We start from the raw sequence: 23,300 nt of genomic DNA, 5'->3' as shown, positions 1-23,300 counted from the left end.
CAGACAACATGCAAACAACTATGGACCGGCTGACATGGAAATATGTCTTGCATGACTTCACATGTGCAATTGACATTACTTGTTTGCCTTCTCAATGGGTAGGGAAGGAGCAGGAGGGAAGGAGAGAATTTGGAACTCAAAATGTGAAAAAATGAATATGAAAAATAAATAATTTTTTTAAAAAACCAACAACGTACAAACAAGCTAAATACAGCACAAACAGGGCATAATCAGCAAAGGGAATTCACTAGAATTAAGCTAGATTGGGAAAGGCCCAGAAATGAACTGCGTGTCTATCACCCAAGGACCAGACCGGCTAAGTTTAGAGTGCCTCCACGCAAGGCTTCCCACAAGGTGAGGAAATTTTTGGTCAAACCAGCTCTTGAAGACTGTCTACTGAGCTTTAGATGAGTTGAGCTCTATATAATCAAGGGATTCCCTACATCAATAAAATTATAGACCCTTGATGTTTTGTCATCAATTCAGAATAACATGGGGTCATGACAAGGATATAACCAGATCTCTAGAGGGTCCGGGTCTCAGGTACAATTACCTTCTAGCTTAGCAGTAAAAGGAAGGGGGATCAATAATGCAAAGGGCAGGAAATCTCCTGTCCTAGCACCCAGGTTAGGTGATACTCTCAGTTCTTCAAAGCAAAACACACAGTATACCCAGCACCAAGATTATGCAGGGATCCAGAAGAGGACCAGGTGGATTATAGAAAGAGGTATAGAAAGAGGCTTCCTACCCCTGATATCAGGAGCACCAATCAGCAAGGTTACAAAGGGGCAGAGAGGTGGAAATGGATGTTTGCAGTAAAGAAGATTCCAGATATGGGGGCCCAGAGAAAGGGCAAGGTCAGGGTCCCAAGCAGTAAGAAGAAGCTTTTCTCTAGCACAGATAGTCAGAGAAAGACCCGTCCTGAAAAGAACTGATTTTTCTTTTCTTTTTTTTTTTTTTGGCTAGGCCATGGGGTTAAGTGACTTGCCCAGGGTCACACAGCTTGCAAGTGTTATGTGTGTGAGTCTGGATTTGAACTCAGATCCTCCTGACCCCAGGGCCAGTGCTCTATCCACTGCGCCACCTAGCTGACCCAGAACTGATTTTTCTGAACTACCAAACTTGGCATTCCCATGAATAGGTAAGAAGCCTCTTCCTCCTGTGTCTCCTCAATGAAGAGGTTTTGTTCTGGCTCTGGATCCAGTTGGTAGGCTCACACCCACCCAAATCTGCTTGGGCTTGGCAGACTCCAAGAATTGGAGAGAGAGAGAGAGAGGTCACACAAAGACATGCAGAAAGGAGCTTCACAACGACATAAGCTCAGTTCCCTGGGTCTGTAAACCCAGGCAGCACTCCCAGATAGAAACATCCAACCCACCCTTCCCACCCGCCAAACGAGAATGAATTTTCTCCACATGGGTGGAGACAGAGACACTGACCCCAGCACTTCGGTTCTGTCCTGAAATTAGCTGCTGGGGAGAGAAATCCCGATCAGAAGTAAAGAATGTATGGCTATAGTCAGAGTAAAATAGGCGGGCCCAGGTCTTGGCAGCTTTAAAAGCTAAGAGAGACACCAAGGAGGGAGCTGAAGGCCCGTACATATAGTGACCTGCAAAATCAGGGCAGGGGGTAACAGAAGATCTAGGAGGAGTGATCTCTTTAGGCATTCTGAACCTGGGATCTGTGACCTTGGTTTTCAAAAATATTTTTATAACTGTACTTCAGTATGATTGTTTTCTTTGTAATCCATTGTACTTTATTTTATGTATTTAAAAATATTATTCAAAGGTGGGGGGCCTTTGCCAGACTGCCAGAGGGGACCATGACAGAAAAAAGATTCAGAACCTCCAGTTTAAAATGAATCTAGAGAAGAAGGCCTGTCTGGGGACTGCCACAAGTATGATTATAAGATTGTAATTTCTCTTTATTTCTCTCCTCCCTATTGAAGTACTATATAATATGCCCCCAACCCAGAAGATCGTGTTAGTTAAAATCAATGTTAGAGACAGTGTTGTGACCAAGTATATTTAAATCTCTATAAATGTGTCCATGGATATGTCAGGGGGAAAGAGTTTCCTTAGCCTGTGGGAGGAGGTGAAGGGGGGAGGGTGTCTGGGGTTGGGGGCTGGAAGAGGGCCAAGACAGATTGGGAACTTCTCAACCAAGTCCAAGTATTTGCCAGATGAGAGACTGCGCTGGTCGTCCCCACCTCCAGTCTGCCTCTGGCCAGTGTCAGCAACACCTCCCCAACTCTCCAGGTCTGAGCTAATCTGGGATACTTGGGGTGCCCCAGCTTCTCTCCTGCCTGAAGATTGTAGTGTCTCCTGCCCTGGAGATGTCTCTGCACAAGAGAGATTATGGGGGACAGGCAAAGGCAGTGTGGTGGCATGAGGAAGGAGATAGGATACTCACATGCAATCATACACAATGAAGAAGGCTATCCACCTCCTGACAGAGGGGTGATAGGCTCAAAATACGTAATGAGGCACACGTTTTTGAATACAGCCAAATTGGGAATTTGTTTTGCTTGACTATACATATTTCTTTCAGGGGACTAGAGGGAGAAAGAAGAGAAGATAAATGCTTGTTAATTGAAAATAATAAAATGTAAAATAAAATTTTATAGAAATTATACAAGTTTTATACTTGTAATTATATGAAATTTAAGAATATATAAATTATACAATTTATATAAATTTATTTTATAATTTTTATTATTTTGAATGCATTCTAAATTGTTGAATCAATTTTATAAATTAAAAATAAAATTAAACTGTTTTTAAAATAATAAAATCATTTATATAGTCATACCTTCAACATCACTCACCACCACCCCCAACATCACTTCACTTTCCACTCCTCTCTAGCTGAAGCCAAGGGTGGGGTCTGGTCAGGAGTTTTTCCAGGCTGGGCCAGTTCAACCTGACCCAACATAGCAGGAAATGGGGTGGGGGTGGCTGTTGGGTCCTGGGGTGGAAAGAGGGGCAGGGCACAGGGCATTTCTGAACAGTTTAAAATTGAACACATGTAAATAATATGTATGGCAGCAAGTGGCAGACAGGTCTATTGAGGCTGAGATTGATGGGCACTGGGGGACGACAGCTCCAGCCCCTTCCTGTTTAGAGGGCTCCAGCCCTTGATTTCCATATTTGGAGTTCATACAGGTCCAGACCCTCCCCCAGAGCCCTGCCCCAGGCCCCCTAGCCCTGCGCAGGGGCAGCAGAAAGGTCACAGGTACATCCAAAAGGATCCAACTAGCAGCTACATCCAGGCCCCGCCAGCCCATTGTAAGCCAGCAGGGTTCATAGTAGACTGGGCGGTAAGGAAGTGGGGCCTGGAGCGGCCAAGCCAATCGACAGGTAGAGATCACAGGATGACAACTTTAGAGCCGGAAAGGAGACCTCAGAGATCACATGGTGCAGTGGAAACAGTGGCAGATGTTAGAATCAGAAGACCTGGGGCCAAACCCTAGATCTCCTACTATTACAGGTGTGACCCTGGTCAAGTCACTATTCTCTGTAGCTTAGGTTTCTCATCTATAAAACAAGTGGAGTGAGCTAGATCCAGGATTCTTAACCTGAGGTCCATGAACTTTTTTTTTTAATTTTGATAACTTATGTCAATATAATTGGTTTCCTGTGTATTTTATTTTACATATTTTAAAACATTCTTCTGAGAAGGGGTCCATAGGCTTCACCAGATTATAAAAGAGGGTCACAATACAAAATAGTTAAGAAGCCCTGGTAGATGAGATGATCTCTAAAGTCACTTCTGAAGCAAAATCTATGATTTAATCCAGCCTTTTCTCTTTCTAGATGAGGAAACTGAGACCCAGATAGTGATGAATTGCCCAAGATCTCCTAGATATTAAGGGTCAAGGCCAGGATTCAAAGCTTGCTCTTCTGACACCAAGTCCAGGCCTCTTTTTTTTTTTCCTCCTTTGGAGGCACTTTGGGTTAAGTGACTTGCCCAAGGTCACACAGCTAGTAAGTGTTAAGTGCCTGAGGTGGATTTGAACTCAGGTCTTCCTGACTCCTGGGCTGGTACTCTATCCACTGCACCACCTAGCTGCCCCTCAGGCCTCTTTCCACTCACAGGTGTTATCATGGTGCCTCTTGTGTAGGAGAGGAGATGGCCCAGCCCATGATTGGAGAGGAAGGGCATTTTCTCTGCTCCTTGATACTGTGGGAGGCCAGGCTGGGATTCTGACTAGGGAACTCTGCCCAAAAAATGAATCCCTGATAAGGGAACAGGAGCACCAAGGATAGAGAGGAGGAGGGCATGAAAGTAACAGCTGGGTGATAAATCAACTTCCACCCAAATGGGGAGTAACAGCTGAAAGGAAATACCAGCCACACCCTACTCTAAACCACTGGGGTAGCCACCCCTGCCCTAGATATTAGTCAACAGGACAGTGCCTATGGGCTCAAGCTACACTTAAAAAATTAAATAAATAAAGAGTTGTTCCACAGGATCACAAAATATGGGGGTTCAGAGTTCATAGATTTAAAGTTGTAAAAGACCTTAGAGGTCATCTAGTCTAATTACCCTATTTTACTGATGGGGAAACTGAGGCACAGAGAGCAGAAGTGACTTATCAAGTCTCACCTAGCCAGATAAAGTCAGGCCTAGAACCTAAGCCTTAGCCTTCTCCCAATCCTGTGTTCTTTTCCACTTATCAGCAACTCAGCTCAGAGCTTCATCCCACGACCCTTCAATTAAGAATCTTTTGCCCTTTGATCTAGAACTCCCACAGCTGGGCAAATACCCCAAAGAAGCTGAAGACAGAGAGAAGGGTCCCATGTGTGTCAAAATATTCATGGCAGTGCTTTTTTTGTGGTAACTGAGAACTTGGAACAAAGCAGACACCATCCACTGGGGACTGACTAAATAAATTGTGGTACATGAATGTAATGGAATGTCACTGAGTTCAAAGAAATGAAGAACAGGAAGAATTCAGGAAAGTGATAGATATGCCCCAAAAGAGCATCAATAAAACATTTTAAATAAATAGGAGAAAACATAATAGTACAGAAGCGGACCCCAAGATAAAGCAGTTTTCTTATTACTTTGCATATATATACATATATATATGTATATATATATGTATATACATATACATATATACATATATATATGTATATATATATATGTATATACACATAAACGTGTGTATATATCTCCAAATATATGCATATATGTGTGTGTGTGTATAGATATATATATATATATATCTATACACACACATATATATGTTGTTGTTCAGTCATATCCAACTTTTCATGACCCCATATTAGCACACCAATATTGTCTGTGGGGTTTTCTTAGCAAAGATACTAGAGTGTTTTGTCATTTTCTTCTCTGGTGAATTAAGGCAAACAGAGGTTAAGTGACTTGCCCAAGGTCACACAGCCAGTAAGTGTCTGAGGCTGAATTTGAACTCAGGTCTTCCTGATTCTAGACCCAGCTCTCTATTCCCACCTAGCTGCCTATATATGTGTGCATATATAAGTATGTATACATACAACGATACATGTACATACGCACACATTATTATATTAATTACATTAGTATATCATATCATATTAGCTTCATTTTACTCCCTCCAGTCATCTTCCCTGTAGCATCCTCCTCCACAACCATTTTGCTCACAAGCCCTTCCCGATCCCCGGCAATTCTGGAACCATGAACCAGGATTAAATCAAATCTGCAACCACCATTCTTGAATGGGATGTCAAGCTATTCTCCTAAGGCCCCATTCACCATCCCTATGACTTTGCAGACCATTGTGATTGTCCCTGTCTGGGAAATATTCCCCTGTATGGGTTGTCTGCCCATATAGGAAGCAAACTCTTTCATGGCAGGAAATGATAGTCTTTGCTCTTGCATTCTTATCCCCAGATAGTACATTGCTGGGCATGTAGTGAGCGCTTAATGAATGAATGCTTTCTATATGCTCCTTAAAAACCAAACCATATATACCAGAAATTCTGTTTCCCATATAAGCCTTCTTATTCTTTGTAAATTAAAATGTTTGTGTTTGCTGTTGATTGTTAATTTCACAGCAAAGAAGGAAAATTTAATTAAAAAATAATTGAGGGAAGTGGGAAGAGTTATAGTAACACGAGATGATCAGATCCAGGAAAACATTCTATTCAATGACCACAGCCAACTAAATGGAAAGAATAGAGAAACTGAAACGATGCTGTGCAATTATAATCTTCAGTGTTGATCTAGAAAGAGGCAAGAAAATGCACCTTCCTCCCTTCTTTGCAGCGGTAGGAGGCAATGGGCATGAAACACGGCACACACTGTCAGACCTCATTGATGGGCTGTTTAGCTCTGCTGAGCTGCTTTAATACTCTTTCTCAAATTATTACCAGGGAGGGCTCACTTACAAGGGTAGGCCATGGAGTAAGCGCACATGTGGAAATGAGTGTGATGTAAAAACAAAACACGTCAACTTTTTTAAATGTAAGTCTTTTACTTTGCTGCCTGAGCTGAGCTCAGAATATCTTCTTATGTCTGTAATATCAATCCTAGAGCTGTCTGTCTGGGAATGTGGCTTCTGGAGGGGTTCTACTCTGAGTCTGATGCTCTCATTCAAAAATGGGTGGGTGGGGAAGAGAAATGAAATACTTAATGTTTGTTTGTGTGACGGAGGAGAGAGTTACTATCCTGTCTCCTAGTTTTCAAGACAGGTGGGAGGGGATTTCTGCCTTCCCTGTAACTCCTTGGTCCCCACATTAAGATGGGCAGCTAACCCTCTCCTCCATTTCCCATCTGGAAACAGAGACCTGAAAGCAGGGGGCATGATCTTAGGGGACAGAGACATAATGCATAGTATGAATTCTAAGAAGCCAAGCAGGAGTCAGACTGTATCTCTGCCTCCCTCCCAACCATCCCCCTGGGGGGGAGGAGCCAACTGGTCAGGCTACCCCTGTCCCTTTAAGAGAGAAGAGCGCTTCAGCCCATCCTGACTACTGTGTTCTCCCCCTTATGCTGGCCAAATCCCAATCGGAAAGGAAAATGAAAGATTGAAAGAGAAAATGAAAGAGCAAAAAGGTCCCTACCTTCTCCTGGGCTCCTGTAGCCCACTCCTCTGATCTCCTTAGCCCAGGGAGCTGCAGCTGCCTGGTAAGCAAGAGTGGGGCATATAGGGGGAGGGTTAGGTAGGGAAAGGAGACACACTTGATGAAAGTTTGAAATTAAATTTAATTAAAGTCTGAAAGTGTGGGATGGACCCCATGGAAGGATAGAGAGGTAGGTGATCTAGGGTTCCCCAGTCAGGTGGTGGGACAGTTAAGTAATTGAGGATGGGGACGCTGGAGTCGGGGGAGAGGGGAAAGTGAGAATAGGTGGATGGAGAGAACACATGATAACCAGGAAACAGATTCCAAGGAGGAAGACTGGATCAAACTGGAGCACAGGGAACATTTGGGAAGGTGGCTGGAGGAGGGGGATATGGGAAGGCACCCTGGTTTGGGACAAGTGTCAACATCACCACCCTTCAATGTCATCATCCCTCTACCCCCTCAACCCTGGGCTGGGATTTTTGTTCTTAACACTGTTGGGTTGGGAAAGGGGAATAGGAATGAAAGACAGGCAAATCGTCAACAGAAAGGGATTCTGGGGCAACATGGTCCACAACTCTGTGAACCCTTTTGCCAAAGTCTAAGCTCAGCCTAGAGACACCTGATCCAACTCAGACTGGTCTTTCTGGGCTGCAAGGAGGGGGCAGAGCTTGGGAAGTTTGTAGTGTGGGAGTTGGGAGTTGGGAGGGGGCACCTTAGGAGGTATGTCTCCCTCTCCAGCCACTCTAACCGGGCTCTCCCTCCCATTGGTTCCTCAGGGTGCCCGGTACTGCCATGGGGGAATGGGCCTTCCTGGGCTCCCTGCTGGACTCAGTGCAGCTGCAGTCTCCCCTGGTGGGCCGCCTGTGGCTGGTGGTTATGCTGATTTTCCGAATCCTGGTGCTGGCCACAGTGGGAGGGGCCGTGTTCGAGGATGAGCAGGAGGAGTTCGTGTGTAATACACTGCAGCCTGGGTGTCGCCAGGCCTGCTATGACCGCGCCTTCCCCATCTCCCATTACCGCTTCTGGCTCTTCCACATCCTGCTGCTCTCTGCTCCTCCTGTACTGTTTGTCATCTACTCAATGCACCAGGCCAGCAAGGGCCCCGGTCCCCAAGGGGATGGGGAGAGGGAGCAGGAGGAGGGGGATGGCAGCCACAGCCAGTACCGGGCAGCGCCGCGGGCTCGCCACTGCTACCTGCTGAGCGTGGCACTGCGTCTGCTGGCCGAGCTGGGCTTTCTGGCAGGGCAGACGCTGCTGTACGGCTTCCAGGTGGCACCGCACTTTCTCTGCACCCAGACCCCATGCCCCCACACTGTGGACTGCTTTGTCAGCCGGCCCACGGAAAAAACAGTGTTTGTGGTCTTCTACTTTGCAGTGGGGCTTCTCTCCACCCTCCTCAGTGTGGCCGAGCTGCTCCATCTCTTCTGGAAGGGGCACCGAAGCCGAGACAAAGATTCCCTGTGGCCGGGCAAGGGGAGCACCGGGGAGAAAGATAACCACTGCAACCAGGAGCAGGAAGAGGCCCAGAAGATTCTTCTGCCACTCTCCCCGCCAAGAAGGGCCCCTCCACTGGGTCCTGCTCCAGACACCCCACCTGCCTACACCCACAAGTTGAAACAGAGTGGCAGTGAGGTCAGCACCAGCAGGAGCAAGTCCTCAGTGTCCACAGTCAGAGAGGACCTATCCATCTAAAGAGGCACCCTGCCCCTAGCTCGAAGACGGGGGAATCTGTGGAGTAGGAGGGATGAAGATGTGGTAACAGGCCAACCTCTGCCCCGGACGATCAAGAGCAGGAAGCCAGTGGCTTGGGGAAGAGGATCCTGGATACAAAGCCAGGAAATCTGCATTTAATTCAGATCTTTGCAGTGTGGCCTTGAGCCACTGACTTCCTCTCCTGGGTCTGAGGCTACTCCTCTATGAAATGATGGGGAGGGATATTTAAGGTTCCTTCTTAGCTCCACCAGTCTATGGTTCTAACTCTCCGTACCTTTGAGGTCAATGACAGAGAAGGCTTGGGGAGAAGCATTCCCACTCCCCAGGTTCCCCTCAGGTAATTCCCCAGGCAGAATACAAGAACCCTACTTGCATTGTGGACTAGGGGGTGTGCTGAAGGACTACTGAAAGTGTGGATGAGGGGGAAAGACTGGGTGAACAGGCTGTTTGTTATCTTGTAAACCACAGCAACGATTGTGATTTGCAGTCAGCATTACTAGACTCCGCATTTCATGTTATGCCACTTTAGGGCTACTGTGTGGGCTTATGTCTGGTATCTGGTGTGACTGTGTGCCTATGTTACTAAAGTTACTCTCAGGGCCTCAAGCAGAGCAGAAAGATATGCTTGTCAGCTTTTGCTCAGCCTCAAAGACCCAAGGCTCTTCTACATAAAATCATCCTCTTCTCAAAGCAGGCAAAGCTGGAAGGCTGATAGGGCACGTCCCACCCCAGGCTGTATGGTGCTCTGTTAAGATTGCCCAAGATGTTCGTTATAACCCAGTTTCCCTTCAACCTATTGGGGATGAGAAACTCACAGCACGATTTTTCCTCTCTGCAACCCCGGTCTACCCACTTGTTTCTCAGTGCAAATGTATTCGTATGTCTCTGTTCCATGTGTGTTTTCTTCTCCCTTCTGAATTGTCACAGCAAATAGAGTGCTATATTTGGAATCAGAGGTGTGTTTAGTTGTTTAAGCTATGCCTGACTCTTCATGACCCCATTTGGGGTTTTGTTGGCAGATACTGGAGTGGTTTGCCATTTCCTTCTCTAGCTCGTTTGACAGATAAAGAAACTGAGGAAAACAGAGTTAAGTGGCTTTCCCAGGGTCACACAACTAGTAAGTGTCTGAGGCCAGATTTGAACTCAGGAAGATAAATTTTCCTGACTCCACACCTGGCACTCTGTGCACTATGGAACCACCTAGCTGCCCACTGGAATCAGAGGACCTAGGTTCAAATCCCCGCTCTACTAATTTTCTACCTAGGTGAACCTTGGGTAAGTCAGGCATCAGGAGTGTGGCATAATATGGCCATGGGAGTCAGGAAAACCTGGGTTCAAGTCTCCCCTTAGATCCTTACTAGCTGTGTGACCCTTAGCCTCTCTAACCCTCAAATTTTCTTGTCTACAAAATTAGGGGTTTAAGCTAGATAATTTCTAAGGTCCTTTCCAGCTCCAAATCTGTCATCTGTCCCCACCTGCATGTGTTCATGATATATGACCCAGATCCCAAGCCCTCCTACCCACCCATGACCAAAATCAGGTTACCCAGTCAGAGCAGGAAAGGGCTCCCCTCCCCAGCTGCCCTGTGCCGATAAGGGTCCAAACAGGAAGGGGAGGGGAGAGGAAAGAAGGAAGAATAACTGAGGGAGGGATGGGGGGGGAGGATGACTCTCCTAGGTCAACACTAACCTCAGGTGGGGAGGGCAAGCAACAGGAAATCATCTGCTCTCTCACCTTCTGGCCTAGTACAGTAGGCACAGACTGAGCCCTTTGCCCTAAGTGAGGAGGAGTGGCAGGCAGGGTGACAATAGGAACTGATGGGAGAAAAAGCAGGGTACAGTGTGCTTTGAGGGCCTGGGGGGAGTCAGTGGCTAGCTCAGGATGGCCAGCACCCAAGGAGAGGAAGGGAATAAAATATCAAAGGCAAGACAGATGCTAGCTGGTGGACCACTGCTGCCCTCCGGCGGCTAAGATGGGAGCAGCCCCAGCAAGCAGGCCTTGAATGGTACCAGAGAGCCTGCCCTTCTCAGCCTGGCCCCTGCTCTAGGGCAGTCTGGGAGTGCCCGAGATACCAGGCCACTTACTGCTGCTCCCTCCCATTTTTTACCAGGAGCATAGCAAACAGAGCACTTCTTTGCCCTCCCCACCACCCCAACACATACATTCTTTCCCAAGCTAAGGTTCCAATCCCCTTTGCCTCCATCTCATCCCTATTTAGAACAGCTGGTTGCTACAATAAGTACAGACTTAAGGGCTTCCCCCCAAGTCCCTAAGTGGACTGGGTTACAATTCCTCCGTTAGTTAGCTGCTCGTGACCTTGGACAAGTGACTTGGCCTCTTTGGCCTTGGTTTCTTCCTCTGTAAAATGAGAGTAGGTCTCTGGTGGCTTCCACCTCTAACATTCTAGGATCACGTCCCCAGTACATTCCCCAGCGTTCATCCAGAACTGCTATCTCAGGCAGTGTTCCTGGAAGATAAAGTCTCTGTCTGGAGACTGCTACTCCCTTCCACCTGGCCTCTGGGTGCCCCCCTACTCCTGGAAAACAATCCTATGGGACAGAATGGAAGTCAGACCTGGGCCTTGAGAATCCAGAAGGGCAGGGCCTAAGGTAGAGAAAGACCTACAGCAGGGTATAGGGCTAGTTCTACCTGAAGGACGGACAGGATCCTTCTCTAGAACTTTCTTGGTTCCTGGTTCTTGTTATATAATCCTCCTGCAATCCCCAAGGGCTTCTTCCTCTCCTTCCTTAACCCAGCCCTAGAAGAGACACTGACCCTTTCTCCCTCTCACTTACACAAGATCTTCATTTCACATATACACACCATCACCTCCCCCCTCCCTGCTCAGACAAAATCAGGACCTCAAGCTCTGTGCCCCCATTCCCTCAACCTCCTTTTCCATTAACCACAACATGGCTATAACTGGGAAAAGCCACTACCACCTCTGAGCTTCCTAATATTGCTGAGAGCTCCATTTCAACCCTATCCCTCCACCAGAACTAGGACTGGGTACCTATGAAATGGTATTTCCCAAAGGAACTTTGGGAGGATAGACACTGCCTTTTTTTTTTTAGGTAATAGTGGGTAAGTGACCTGCCCAGGGTCACAAAGCTAGTAAATGTCTGAGGCTGAACTTGAACTCAGATCTTCCTGACTCCAAGGCTCATGCTCTATCCAGTGCACCACCTAGCTGACCCTGTCTTCTTTCTCTGAATTCTTCCTTGTCCCTAACTCAGGGTCCCAACCAAAGGAACTGGGCAGGTGGGGAAGGTTGAGAGGACATACACCTACCCCAGATTCTAGGCAAAGTACTTCACGTAGGGACCTGGCCACATTGAATCAATAACTCCCACACTGAACCCAGAATTTTAATGGAAAACCAAGCATTCTGCACAGCCTGAGCCCAAATTGTGGGGCCCAATCCTCAAAGGACACTTGTGGATACAGGCTGGAGGGAGCAAGGCTCTGAGGCATGTATAGAATAAATATAATTTTATTCTTTATCCAGTAGATCTCAGTGGAAAGTTCAACAGTAACAGCTGCACCAGGTTGGGCTCCCTAGGGGGAGAGGAGGGAGCCTGCCCGGAAGTGAGGGGAGCACTGGAGGGGTCCCCACCCTCCCCCAAACCATCCCCCAGACCCCTGTGGAGAGGCAGGCAAGGCCAGCTCTCCCAACCCTGGGAGGGAGAGGAAAGGACCCCCCCCAGCAGATGCCCGCCCTGCAGGGGAGGACAGGAATAAAGGGAGGAGGGGATGCAAGTAGGAGGTGAGCAGAAGAGGCCAGGTTGTAAGAGAGATGTTGACTCAGGAACTTAGGTGTCTTTGTCTGTCTGCAGTGTGTGGAAGGGGGTAGGGGGGAATGTAAGGTGGCCACTGCCCCAGCCCATGGTGGGGAAAAACAGGATTGCTGGTGGCGGTGAGGCTGGGATAGAAACAACAGAGGTCAGTGTCTCTAAGCCCCCCACTCCCCTTCCCCCCTGTCACTATCCCATTCACAGTGGGTACAGGGCAGGGTCCCCAAGGAAAGGAGAGGCCAGACCTGATATGGGGCCGGGGGAGGGGGGAAAGAAGAAGGCATCAGCTCTCACCATGGTGGAAGAAGGGATTGAGACACTTACTTTGTAAGCCTGGGGAGGGGAGTGGGATGGGGTGTGCATCTTGCCCAGCTCCTCTCCCTTTCCCCCTAGTCTCTCAGACCAATACACTCCAACCCTTGGTGGGGGAGGAAAGAGGGGAGCACCATACAACAGGAGCTAAGGGGGGAGAGGAGAAACAATAAGACCCTTCCCCTCCCCCCACCCCCTACAAAGAGCCTCCTTTCTCCCCTGCTCTCTAGGAAAGCCCACACCCAGTGGTTAGGAGTAGAGAGAAGTGGTGTGGGGGCCTGGCCCCCTCTCCCCCAGTGATGGGGGTGTTGGAGGTGTAGAGAGAGGGGTTGGCTTTAGAGCAGTATTTCACAGTTTGAGAGAGAAAACGGAGGGGAAATGGGCTTGAGGGGGAGAGGAAGCGGTGGGCAAAGGAAAAAAAGAAGGGAGGGAGTTCCCTTGGGGTTAGGTATTCTTCTCTCCCCATTAATCTCCCCTCCCCTCCCCCAGGCTCTGAGCCCAGCTGCCCCCAGGGCAGCACCCCCTCCCCCCCAATGCACAGCACAGATTCCTTCAGTACAAATGTGCTTAAAATGAAACTTCTTATTTAAAAAAAAAATAAAAACAAAAAAAATTAAAATAAAAACAAAACCAGCGGGGGAGGTGGTAATATCTGGGAGGAAAGGGAAGGGGGGCAGGGCAGAATTCAGCGGAGTATGTACAGGGGAGAAGCCCTGCCCCCCATCACCAACCTGAGGGGATTCCACAGCATGGGGGACTCTAACCCCCCCCACCTCTGCCCCCAGACTTTCCCCCAGCTCGGTGAGGGGGTGGATGGCTTGCTAGTTTTGAGAATGGTGGGGCTGAAAGCCCCCGGAATTTGCTGGTGATGAACATGAGGCTGGGGGGTGGAGTGGAGAGTAGGGGGTGGTGAGTAAAGAGGCGCTTCTATGAGCATGGCATTCTCTCCACCCTCTCCCACCACATCCTGGCAGGGTCTCACTGCTTGGGCCCAGGGCTGGGATTTGGAAAGAGGGCACCCTTCAGCCCTCGGTCCCTTGCCCCAACCCCCACCGTGCCATGGAGGTCCATCCAGGATAATGGATGATAACCAGTTCAGGCTGCAGTTAAGTCCAGCGCAGAGATGGAGTGGGAGGAGACTCGGTTCCATCCTTCCCACCTCTTCCATCCTCCCATCCAGACCCCAGGCCCCCACGAGGTTTACAGACCTCCTTCAGTCCTGGGGGGGAGGGTGAAGGGAGAGGGGAGATGTGTTTCATGGTGGTTTCTTTTTGAAGGCAGAGAAAGCCAGGCTGTGGGGTGAGGGCTGTGTCCGTGTTTCCGCAGGGGGGAGAGCTGGGGTTCAGTCAGGGAGAATGGGTGGCTGGGCTGCTTCTGTTGGAGCTGGGGGAGAGGCTGGGGCTGCAGCTGCCCGGTGGTGGGGCCAGGCTGCTCCCATCCCCCTCCCTCCCCCCACCCCCCTGCTGTCCACTCAGAGTGTCCAGTCCCTCTGAATTCTCTAGCATCTCCTGGATGAGGGGTGGCATCGAGCCTGGGATCTCCATCTTCAATGTGATCACTCGCTCAGCTCCTGGGAGAGGAGGGGAGAGGGAGGGAGGTCATCCACCGATGTCATCCCCACCTCCCCAGGGATGGTGGAGTCTCCCCTTCTCTTGTTTGTATGTTTCAATGTTTGTTTTGGTTGATGGTTACAATAAAATTTTTAAGGTTACAATAAATTTTTTAAAAGGAGTCTCTCCACCCCCAGGGTACTCAGTGAGGGGGAGGTGTCTATTTGCAACTGGCATTGCTAAAGCAGGAGGTGGGGCTCAGTCCTTCCTACAGTGCAGATCTCAGCAAGGAGAGGATGTCAGGGGCAGACAGTCACCCACCCCTCTCGGTGCCAAGATTCAGGGCCTCGAGACTACAGGGGTCTCACATGTGGCAAGGGCCCAGGTGAGGGGCTCTGGGGTAGGACCCTCATAGGAGGAGGAGGGCCTGCTCCCTCACTTACCCTTGGCGCTAATGCTTCGAAGGTCCGTGATCTTCATCAGCATTTTAGGGAACATGTGAGGCCGACTGGGCCGCCGTTTCCTCACATAGACCTTGAGGGCTTCCAAAAGTGGCTCCTGCAGAGTGTCCACTTTGTCTGGCTGCTCCAAGTCCTGCCGGTCTAAGAAGGGAGAGGTGGTGAGGTGAGCATCCTGTTTCCCTCCCCTCCCTTCTCAAACAAAAAAGGAAAGAAGTCTATCTGGTCATGCAGTCCCAGGCTTGGCCACTAAGGGGCACTGCTGCCCAGGTCTCTAAGCATAGTCTGGGAGCAGGTAAGGATGGGGGTCATTTTACCCACCGATAGTATCAGTTGTAAAAGGAGGATGTGCCACCTTATCTACTGCTCTGTCAACTATAGCCTCCCCTCCCTTACTCTAAATCCCTGACCTGGTATCTTCAATTTTTTTTTCTGTACCTGTAACTTTATCAGTGTGAAAGAAGTCCCAGATGGAGGACTACATCCACCACCATGCAAACCAGCAACTCTTCTGTGACTTATCTCAGACAGCTGCCATGGGGCACTGACACCTGACCATGGTCAGAGCTGAAGAGAGGACTTTGACCTATGTCTTGACTCCAAGGTTAGCCCTGTATTCTCTACCCTGGACGTAATTCAGAGGTGGACAATGAAGCGAGAAGAGCAACAGTTTGGCAGCAGGGAAGATAGTCGAGAAGAAATCCACCATTCTTAGCTTAGGATCTTCCAGACTAGAAGTCCGTGAGCTTCTTTTGTGTCCTAGATCCCTTTGGTAATCTAGTGAAGCCCATGGACCCCTTCTCAGAATATTGTTGCTAAATACACTGGGGGTTTTTTGGGATTTTTTTGGCTAGGCAGTGGGGGTTAAGTGACTTGCCCAGGGTCACACAGCTAGTAAGTGTTATATGTCTAAGTCTGGATTTGAACTCAAGTCCTCCTGACTCCCAGGCCAGTGCTCTATCCACTATACCATGCAGCTGCCCCTAAATGCGCTGGTCTTACAGCAGGAGTTCTCAACCTGGGCAGGCAAACTTGATTTCTTTAACACTCTGATTTTGATATAATTGGTTTCTTTAGGAATAATATGTATTTTATGCATTTAAAAGCATTATTCTGAAAAGGGGTCCATCGGATTCACCAGATTGCCAAGGAATGTCTACAAAAAGGTTAAGAACCCCTGAACTAGACTGACCAAGAAGAAGTTACCACGCCAAAGATCCACCCCTTCCTCCGGGAATTTCCCCATGTCTAGGGCTCATATGGCAGCATTCTGCTGGAATCTCAAGAGATAGTGTTAAAAGCTACATAAGGAATCATCCTGGCATCACCAGAAAGGCATTATGCTAGTGTATTTCCCCTTCCTTGGCCCCGTTATGGTATCTCCTATTTTACAGTTTCATGTACACCATCCTGATAGGAGACCCTAGGAGAGGCGTGGGCCATGAAACCTGCCCACTCCACCCTCGGCTCTACTCCCACTCCATATCCCTATGGTCCCCCTTGGGTTCTTAAAACCCACCCACCTCCACAGATGAGACAGATGGCACTGAGGAGCCCAGTCTCAGCATCATCCATCTCCAGTGGCAGCAGCTGGTTGGCGAAGGCAAAGACCAAGTCGGTGAGGGGCCCAAAACCGGCATTGTGCATCTGCGTCCGATTCAGGGTCAACCCATCTGAGAAGGTCATTGTGTCCTGTTCTGGTGTGTACCTCGTGCAGATCCGAAGAATCTGGGGGTGGTTCAGGGTGGGAAATGGTCACACTGGTTCATTATTTTCCTGACACACCTAAGCCCCCTTTTAGCCCCTGAGGATTTCATCAAGGGAGGTCACCTTGGTCATTCCTCTGTTTCTATGCTAAACCACCCCCAACCAATCTCTCCAAGCTAAGGACTGTTGCCCTAGGGAAGTTTCTGCCAGAGTCTAAGGTAACTTCTGCAAGTAAAGTATTTTCCTTCAGTGGGAAAGAAGAACAAATGGGAAACTGACTAGTACTGGGAGTACTCTGACTCTTCACAGACACCCCCTCCTAGACCCCTCTCCTTGTTGGGGAGTGAGGAGAACAGGATCATAGCAAAGGTGGCAAATGGAAGGCCAATAGGCAAGAAGGGAACACTGGCTGTTCTAGGGCAGGCAATGCCCAGGGCCCCTCACCAGGATGTCCAAGCAGGCAGCCTTGAGAAGGGTGATCTGATCAGCAATGGTAAGAGTGGTGAAGCCGGGAAGCTGCTTGGCAAACTCCACAGTCTTGATGATACATTTGGTGGAGAGTTCACTGAACTTGTCCCAGAGGTCAATATCTAAGGAGACCCTCTGTTCCGAGCTGTTGTTCTAAGGGAGGAGAAGGAAAGAAAGGAGGCTTGTGACAAGTACCAGCTAATTGTCCCCCATGGCTCACCTACTGATGACTCTTCTCGGCCTTGACCTCGCAACACCTCTCAGGACTGACAACCTCTACCCTGGCCCAACACCATGGTACTGATGACAGCTAAGGCTATGCCAATAATGCCTGTTCTACCATGCTAACAAAGCACTTTCCTCCCTATCCTTGAAGCAGGTAATGCTTCATTAGCCCTAGGCAGCTAGTTGATGGAAGTGGAAAAAATGCTGGACTTGGAGTTAAGAAGACCTGAGTTTGAATCCTGTTCTAGATACATTATCCATATGATCTTAAAGTAATATCACTTAACCTTTCTCAGCCTCAGTTTCCTTATCTGTAAAATGGAGATAACAACCCATCTGACAGGGTTGTTGTGAGGATCAAATGAGTTAACATATTATAAAGTGCTTTGCAAGTTTTAAATCAATCTATAAATGTTATTTATTACTGTTATTATCCTTACAGGTGAGACTGAAGCTTTGAGGTCGGTCAGTCAGGAAACATTTATTAAGCACCTACTATGTGCCAGGCACTATGCTAAGCACTGGGGATACAAAAAGAAGCAAAGGACAGTCCCCACCCTCATGGAGCAGACAATTTAATAGGGGATACAAAGCAGATAAATACATACAAACAAGCTATATAAGGGGAAATGGGAAACAATGAACAGAGAGAAAGTACTAGAATTAAGAGGGGTTGGGAAAGACGTCCTGTAGAAAATGGGATTTTTGTCGGGACATAAAGAAGGCGAGGGAAGCCAGGAGGCAGAGATGAGGAGAGCATCCCCAGCGTGGCAGACTGAAGCTTCGAGAGGTGCAGGTGGCTTACTGAGGGTCACAGAGCAGATGATAGCACTAACAGCAACATGCACATAGCACTTCAGGATTTGCAAAGGGCTGTAGATATACAAAGGAAGTGTTGTGCCCTGGGAAAAACACTGGACTTGGAAACAGGAGAGAGCTAGGATTATACCGCACCTTTGACCCATCCTCACTGTGTGACCATAAGCATGGCACTAAATATGTCCATTCTCCTGGGGTGGGGGGTGGACGGACACACACAGAATGCTGCATATACTGCTAGATGTGGACAGTATGTCAGGTGGTTTAGTTCAACTGTTCTTCTTTAATACAAGGTAGGGCTCAGTGTGGGACTTGATATCACAAAATGACTGTAGTCAGGCAGAGTGGTCATCAATAGATCTTTTAAAATAATTTGAAATACTCATAGTACCAACTTCTTAGAGTTGCCAAAAATTAAAGAAGATGATAACATATGCAAAGCACTTTGCAAAGCCTGAATAAACTGCTATTCAGGGTATCCCAAAAAAATGTGTTCAAATTTGGAACGAGGCCCAAAGGGCTATAAAACTGTGCATACCCTTCAACCTAGTGATACCACTAGTAGGTCTGTATCCCAAAGAGATCAAAGAAAAAGGAAAAGAATCTACACGTACAAAAATATTTAAAGCAGCTCTTTTTGTGGTGGCAAAGAATTGAAATTGAGGGGATGCCCATCAACTGGGGACTAGCTGAACAAGTTGTGGTCTATGACCATGACAGAACACCATTGTGCTGTGCGAAATGACGAGGGGGGTGGTTTTAGAAAAACATGGCAAGACCAACCTTAACTGATGCAAAGTGAAGTGAGCAGAACCGGGAAAACATTTTACACAGTAACATAATACTGTACTGATGATCAACGGTGAAAGACTTAGCTTCTCTGATCAATACTATCATCCATAATAATTCCAAAGGACCCATGATGAAAAATGCTATATACCTCCAGAAAGAACTGATAAACTCTGAGTACAGATTGAAGGATGCTTTTTTTCACTCTATTTTTCTTGCTTTTTTTTTTCAACATGGCTATGCTTTGCATGACTTCACATGTATAATTGATATCATATTGCTTGCCTTCTCATTGGGTGGAGGAAGGGCTGGAGGGGAAGAAAGAATCTGGAACTCCAAAGTTTTAAAATGTTCAAAATAAATAATAGAGGGTGTGTGTGTGTGTGTGTGTGTGTGTGTGTGTGTGTGTGAAGTCTTAGTTCAGTTTTATTAAAGCAACTAGGTGGAGCAGTCAATAGAACACTCAGCCTGGAATCAGGAAGATCTGAGTTCAAATACAGACTTAGACACTTTACTAGCTTTGTGACCCTGAACAAGCTACTTAACCTCCTTTAGCCTGTTTCCTTATCTGTAAAATGGGGATGATAACAGCATCTACCTCCCTGAGTTGTTGTGGGGATTATGTTTGTTTATGAGGATAATATTTGTAAAAAGCATAGCACAGTGCCTAGCTCATAACAGATGCTTAATAAATGTTTCCTTCCCTCCTTTGGTTAAAGGTTAAAACTTCACTAAGATTTTTGGGATACCCTGCATAAATGTTAGGTATTATTGGGTTCCCTCCCAGCCCTGCCCTGTCATTTCATCAACATAGGGATCTCCCAGTAAGGAAACTCCCTTCTGCCGATGCAGGTAAAACTTAACTGACAATGATTACATTTGATCTTCACCAGAACTCTGTTACAGATGAGGAAACTGAGGCTCTGAGAGGTTCACTGCCTCGTTGCCTACGTCCACACAACTTGTGAGAGCCAGATGTGGGATTTTTCTGACTCCAGGCCCAGCAGTCTTTGTTCTATGCCACCAGCCAGAATCCACACAGCTCCAGAGGCAAGGTAGGCCTCTGAATCAGGAAGATCAGCCCTTTTTAACATCGAGGAATTGAAGTTGCTCCCAACATCCCACTCACCTCCCTATCTCCCCCAACCCCCCTCCTGCCCAGCCCTTTCGAGGTTTCACTACCACCATCTCCCCATGTTCCTTGCCCCCCTACCCCTAGGTTCCCATACCGTAGTGTATTTCCCAAGCTGGCAGAGGGCAGGAAAGGTTTCCTGATGGGCTTTTCGAACCTTCTCAATCAACTCCTCCACCTCGGGGGTCAGCGTGTAGCTCTCTGAACACTCTGCTTTGGGCATCTCTTTCTTTTTCTTATTCCGATCATTCCTCACAGCTGGAGGAGGAAGGGCAGAGGAGAGGGGGAATAGGGAAGGGGGGTGAGAAGCAGTGTGATGGGTGAGGTCCTTTCATAAGGCCTGGTCCCCCACCCCAGGGGGCCCCTCATATCTTAAAGGGGTGGGATTTCCTCCCCAGGCCAGCACATCTAAGCCAAGCAGAGTTGTTATCTCCTTAGCAAAGTCATCTTTGTGAATGCAAACACACACACACACACACACACACACACACACACACTGGTCCTCTGGCCTCGGTGCTTCCTCCCTCACTTGAATCAGGAAGCAAGGTCCACATATGTACATACTGCATGTAGCAATGTTTTGACCATGTCTGTGGACCCATAGCTTGGCTGAGGCCCCAGGCATTGCCGAGGGGCATGGGTATATGTGGGCTTTTGTATCCTCATGCTCTGGACTGTGCACTCATCTGTGCACATTCATGTCACCTAAGTCTCTTTCCCCAAACTCCCTTTTGTTTTGCTTTTCCTCATCTTCCTCCCCCAGGGCCCTTGTACATCCTGGGCCTTGGGCCTCTTACTGAATGATGCAAAGGGTCCCTCTATCCCCGCATCTGAGTAGAGCACCTCCAGGTGGGACTGGGAGGTGTCAGGAGAAAAGCCTAAAGGAACAGTTCTCTCAGGGCCCCCCGCAAAGGAAAGGGAATTGGGCAGGAGGGTAGGAATGGGGGGATCTCTCGGCCCATTAGCCAGGGAGCTGACAAATCACCGTGGGCGCTGAGCCGCACACACCACTCGCCTTTAAAGAAGCGATGGGGTCGTTACCAGCCGATTATCCCCGACACACAATCACTCACAGGGCAGGGACTCAGCCGCTGCTAGGTGGGGGAAGGCGGGGGGACGACTGAGGAGATCTTGGAGAGTGAGGGGGATGGGGGTCTGGCAGTCGAGGGGGTAGGGAGAAGGGAGAGGGAGAGGGAGAGGGAGAGGGAGGGAGAGGAGGAGAGAGAGAGAGAGAGAGAGAGAGAGAGAGAGAGAGAGAGAGAGAGAGAGAGAGAGAGAGAGAGAGACAGAGAGAGACAGAGAGAGAGAGAGAGAGAGAGGAGCTGGCATAATTTGGAGATCACTCATGTCGACTCTGCAAATTCAATAAAGTGCAGGAGAGAGAGAGGGCGAGGGTGAGGGAGAGGAAGAGAAAGCGGGGGGATAATTTGGGAAGAGAAAATTGCAGCTGTGACAAGACGTTTATCATTCGGAAGCTTTAATTCTATTGAAATGGCAGCTGCTCAGCTCCAGGGCACAGAGCTCTGGGAAGGCAGGGAGGGAGGAAGGGATGGCTGTCTGTCCCCAGCCTACTCCTTTCTCTCTGAGCACATGTACACACTGAGGTGGAGTTGAGGAAAGCTTGAAGGTGAGGTAGCATCAGTTCAGAGGTGGATCACTTCTAGGGGTTCGAAGCTCCCTACTTCTTCCCTCCCCACCCCACCACGAAGGGAGGCTGGGAAAACTCCTGCGTGTGTATATATTGGGGGGGGGGCTTAGATAACAGGGGTAGCAAATCTCATCCTCTACCTCCTGCAGTGAGCTAGCACCAGCACAGGCTAGGGGAGAGGGGGGAAGGGGGAATAGAAGGGGTGGGACAGAGGGGGTGGGGAGGGAAGGCAGCGCATGCTCAGTCCCAGACAGAAGCCAACACTACATAGTATCTGTCACTAAGGCTGGGGCACATTGGAGACCGGGAAACTCTGGGCTTCCCAAAGGCTGCAGACTAAACCTGCTTATTCCCCCAGAACTCATGTACCTCCCACTAGGCAAGGGGATGGGAATTGATGGGGCTCTATATATCTGTGTGTCTCTTATCTGCATGTGTCTGAGGCTCTGTACACACGTGTACATGCATCTTTTTTCCATGCCCCCGTGCTATATTGGGCTATGGATTGGGGGCAGGGAAGGGGAGTCCTGCTGCTGCTGCCCACCTCCCCCAAGTGTGAAGGTTCCAGCTCCATGACAACGGCCAACGCAGACGGAGGCTTCTGTCAGCGTCATTTATCTCTGACATCATCAATCATTGGTTGCCATAACAACACCCATGATTCAAACACAAGAGGGTTCCCCCCACCCCAGGCCCTGCCTCCTTCTAGCCTGCCCTCTACTCAGTCCAAATTCAAACTCCATGTTCCTCAGAATCAGGCTGGGAACCCCAGATTTGAGATGGCATGGAGTGGGGGCGGGGCGGAAAAGAATTGGGCTTTTCAATTCTCTTCCACTGGCCCTCTCCCCTAGGGATTCCCCAAGAGCTCTTGGGTCTCTGGGGCTCCAAGTCTTTGGTATTCCTACCTCTGAAGGGAGCTGTGCTGAATGGAATTGAGTCCCTCTCCCTCCCCGGCAAGGTCATAGGGAACCCAGGTGTCCCTCCAGTATCTCATCACGTGCTAAGCAGTAAATATAAGCAGGCTAGTTCAAGAAAACAGCTTACACACACACACACACACACACACACACACACACACACCGCGCGCGCGCGCCGCACGCACGCACGCACACTCCTTCCTTTTACTGCCAACTCCTTCATGAAAAGCTGGGCTTCTCCCTCAGCTTTGCCCCATCTCCTCTAGCCCCACAGTTCCTCCATTGCCCAAGGGCTGAAAGGAAAACCCAGGTCACAGGTTGTACACAGCATCATACCCTCCCTGTTTTGGCCCAGCTGTGGCAAGTAAGGGTAGCAAGGGGTGGCACTCACACTCCTTGGACATGCCCACTTCAAAGCATTTCTGTAGCCGGCAGTACTGACAGCGATTTCTCGTCACCTTGTTGATGACGCAGTTCTTGTCCCGATGACATGTATATACCATGTTTTTCTGGATGCTTCGACGAAAGAAGCCCTAGAATTGGAAGAAGAAGCAGGGTTGAGGGGGTAGGATACAGAGGTTAGCAACCACAGAGCAGAGGTGGGAAAGAAGGGCAGATCCCCATCTGTGGTCATTGGGTGAAGACAAGACAGCATCTCTCCCCCACTCGGTCTCCTCACCACCTTCCTGAGC

At 48.6% G+C, this 23,300-nt stretch overlaps 2 protein-coding genes across 9 annotated transcripts in view; one reads left to right on the top strand and one right to left on the bottom strand.

Annotated features, from left to right (window-relative positions):
• The first annotated feature begins 6,910 nt into the window (after positions 1–6,910).
• On the top strand, positions 6,911–9,739 carry GJD3 (gap junction protein delta 3). The gene is made up of 2 exons (XM_020997795.2): positions 6,911–7,137; positions 7,853–9,739. Exon 2 carries the CDS (start codon positions 7,869–7,871, stop codon positions 8,766–8,768), a length of 900 nt encoding a protein of 299 aa, XP_020853454.1. The 5' UTR covers positions 6,911–7,137; positions 7,853–7,868; the 3' UTR covers positions 8,769–9,739.
• A 2,527-nt stretch (positions 9,740–12,266) lies between these two features.
• RARA (retinoic acid receptor alpha) overlaps positions 12,267–23,300 on the bottom strand; it is a 58,887-nt gene continuing 47,853 nt past the window's right edge. For all 8 annotated transcript variants that reach the window (XM_020997459.2, XM_020997460.2, XM_020997463.2 and 5 more), the window contains 6 exons: positions 23,000–23,141; positions 20,141–20,301; positions 17,055–17,231; positions 16,427–16,631; positions 14,889–15,047; positions 12,267–14,465 (listed from right to left, as the gene is read on the bottom strand). In XM_020997459.2, the coding sequence (XP_020853118.1) occupies positions 14,242–14,465; positions 14,889–15,047; positions 16,427–16,631; positions 17,055–17,231; positions 20,141–20,301; positions 23,000–23,141 (1,068 nt within the window). In that variant the 3' untranslated portion in view covers positions 12,267–14,241. The remainder of the gene's footprint in view (positions 14,466–14,888; positions 15,048–16,426; positions 16,632–17,054; positions 17,232–20,140; positions 20,302–22,999; positions 23,142–23,300) is intronic.

Source organism: Phascolarctos cinereus, unplaced genomic scaffold (genome assembly GCF_003287225.1).
Source record: "Phascolarctos cinereus isolate Bilbo 61053 unplaced genomic scaffold, phaCin_HiC Scaffold_5;HRSCAF=322, whole genome shotgun sequence".
NCBI classification, from domain to species: Eukaryota; Metazoa; Chordata; class Mammalia; order Diprotodontia; family Phascolarctidae; genus Phascolarctos; species Phascolarctos cinereus.
This window is presented reverse-complemented; position numbering and strand designations above follow the sequence as displayed.

Excerpts from the sequence above, each read along its gene's own strand:
- GJD3 (XM_020997795.2), top strand. The coding sequence starts at position 7,869 with ATGGGGGAATGGGCCTTCCTGGGCTCCCTGCTGGACTCAGTGCAGCTG.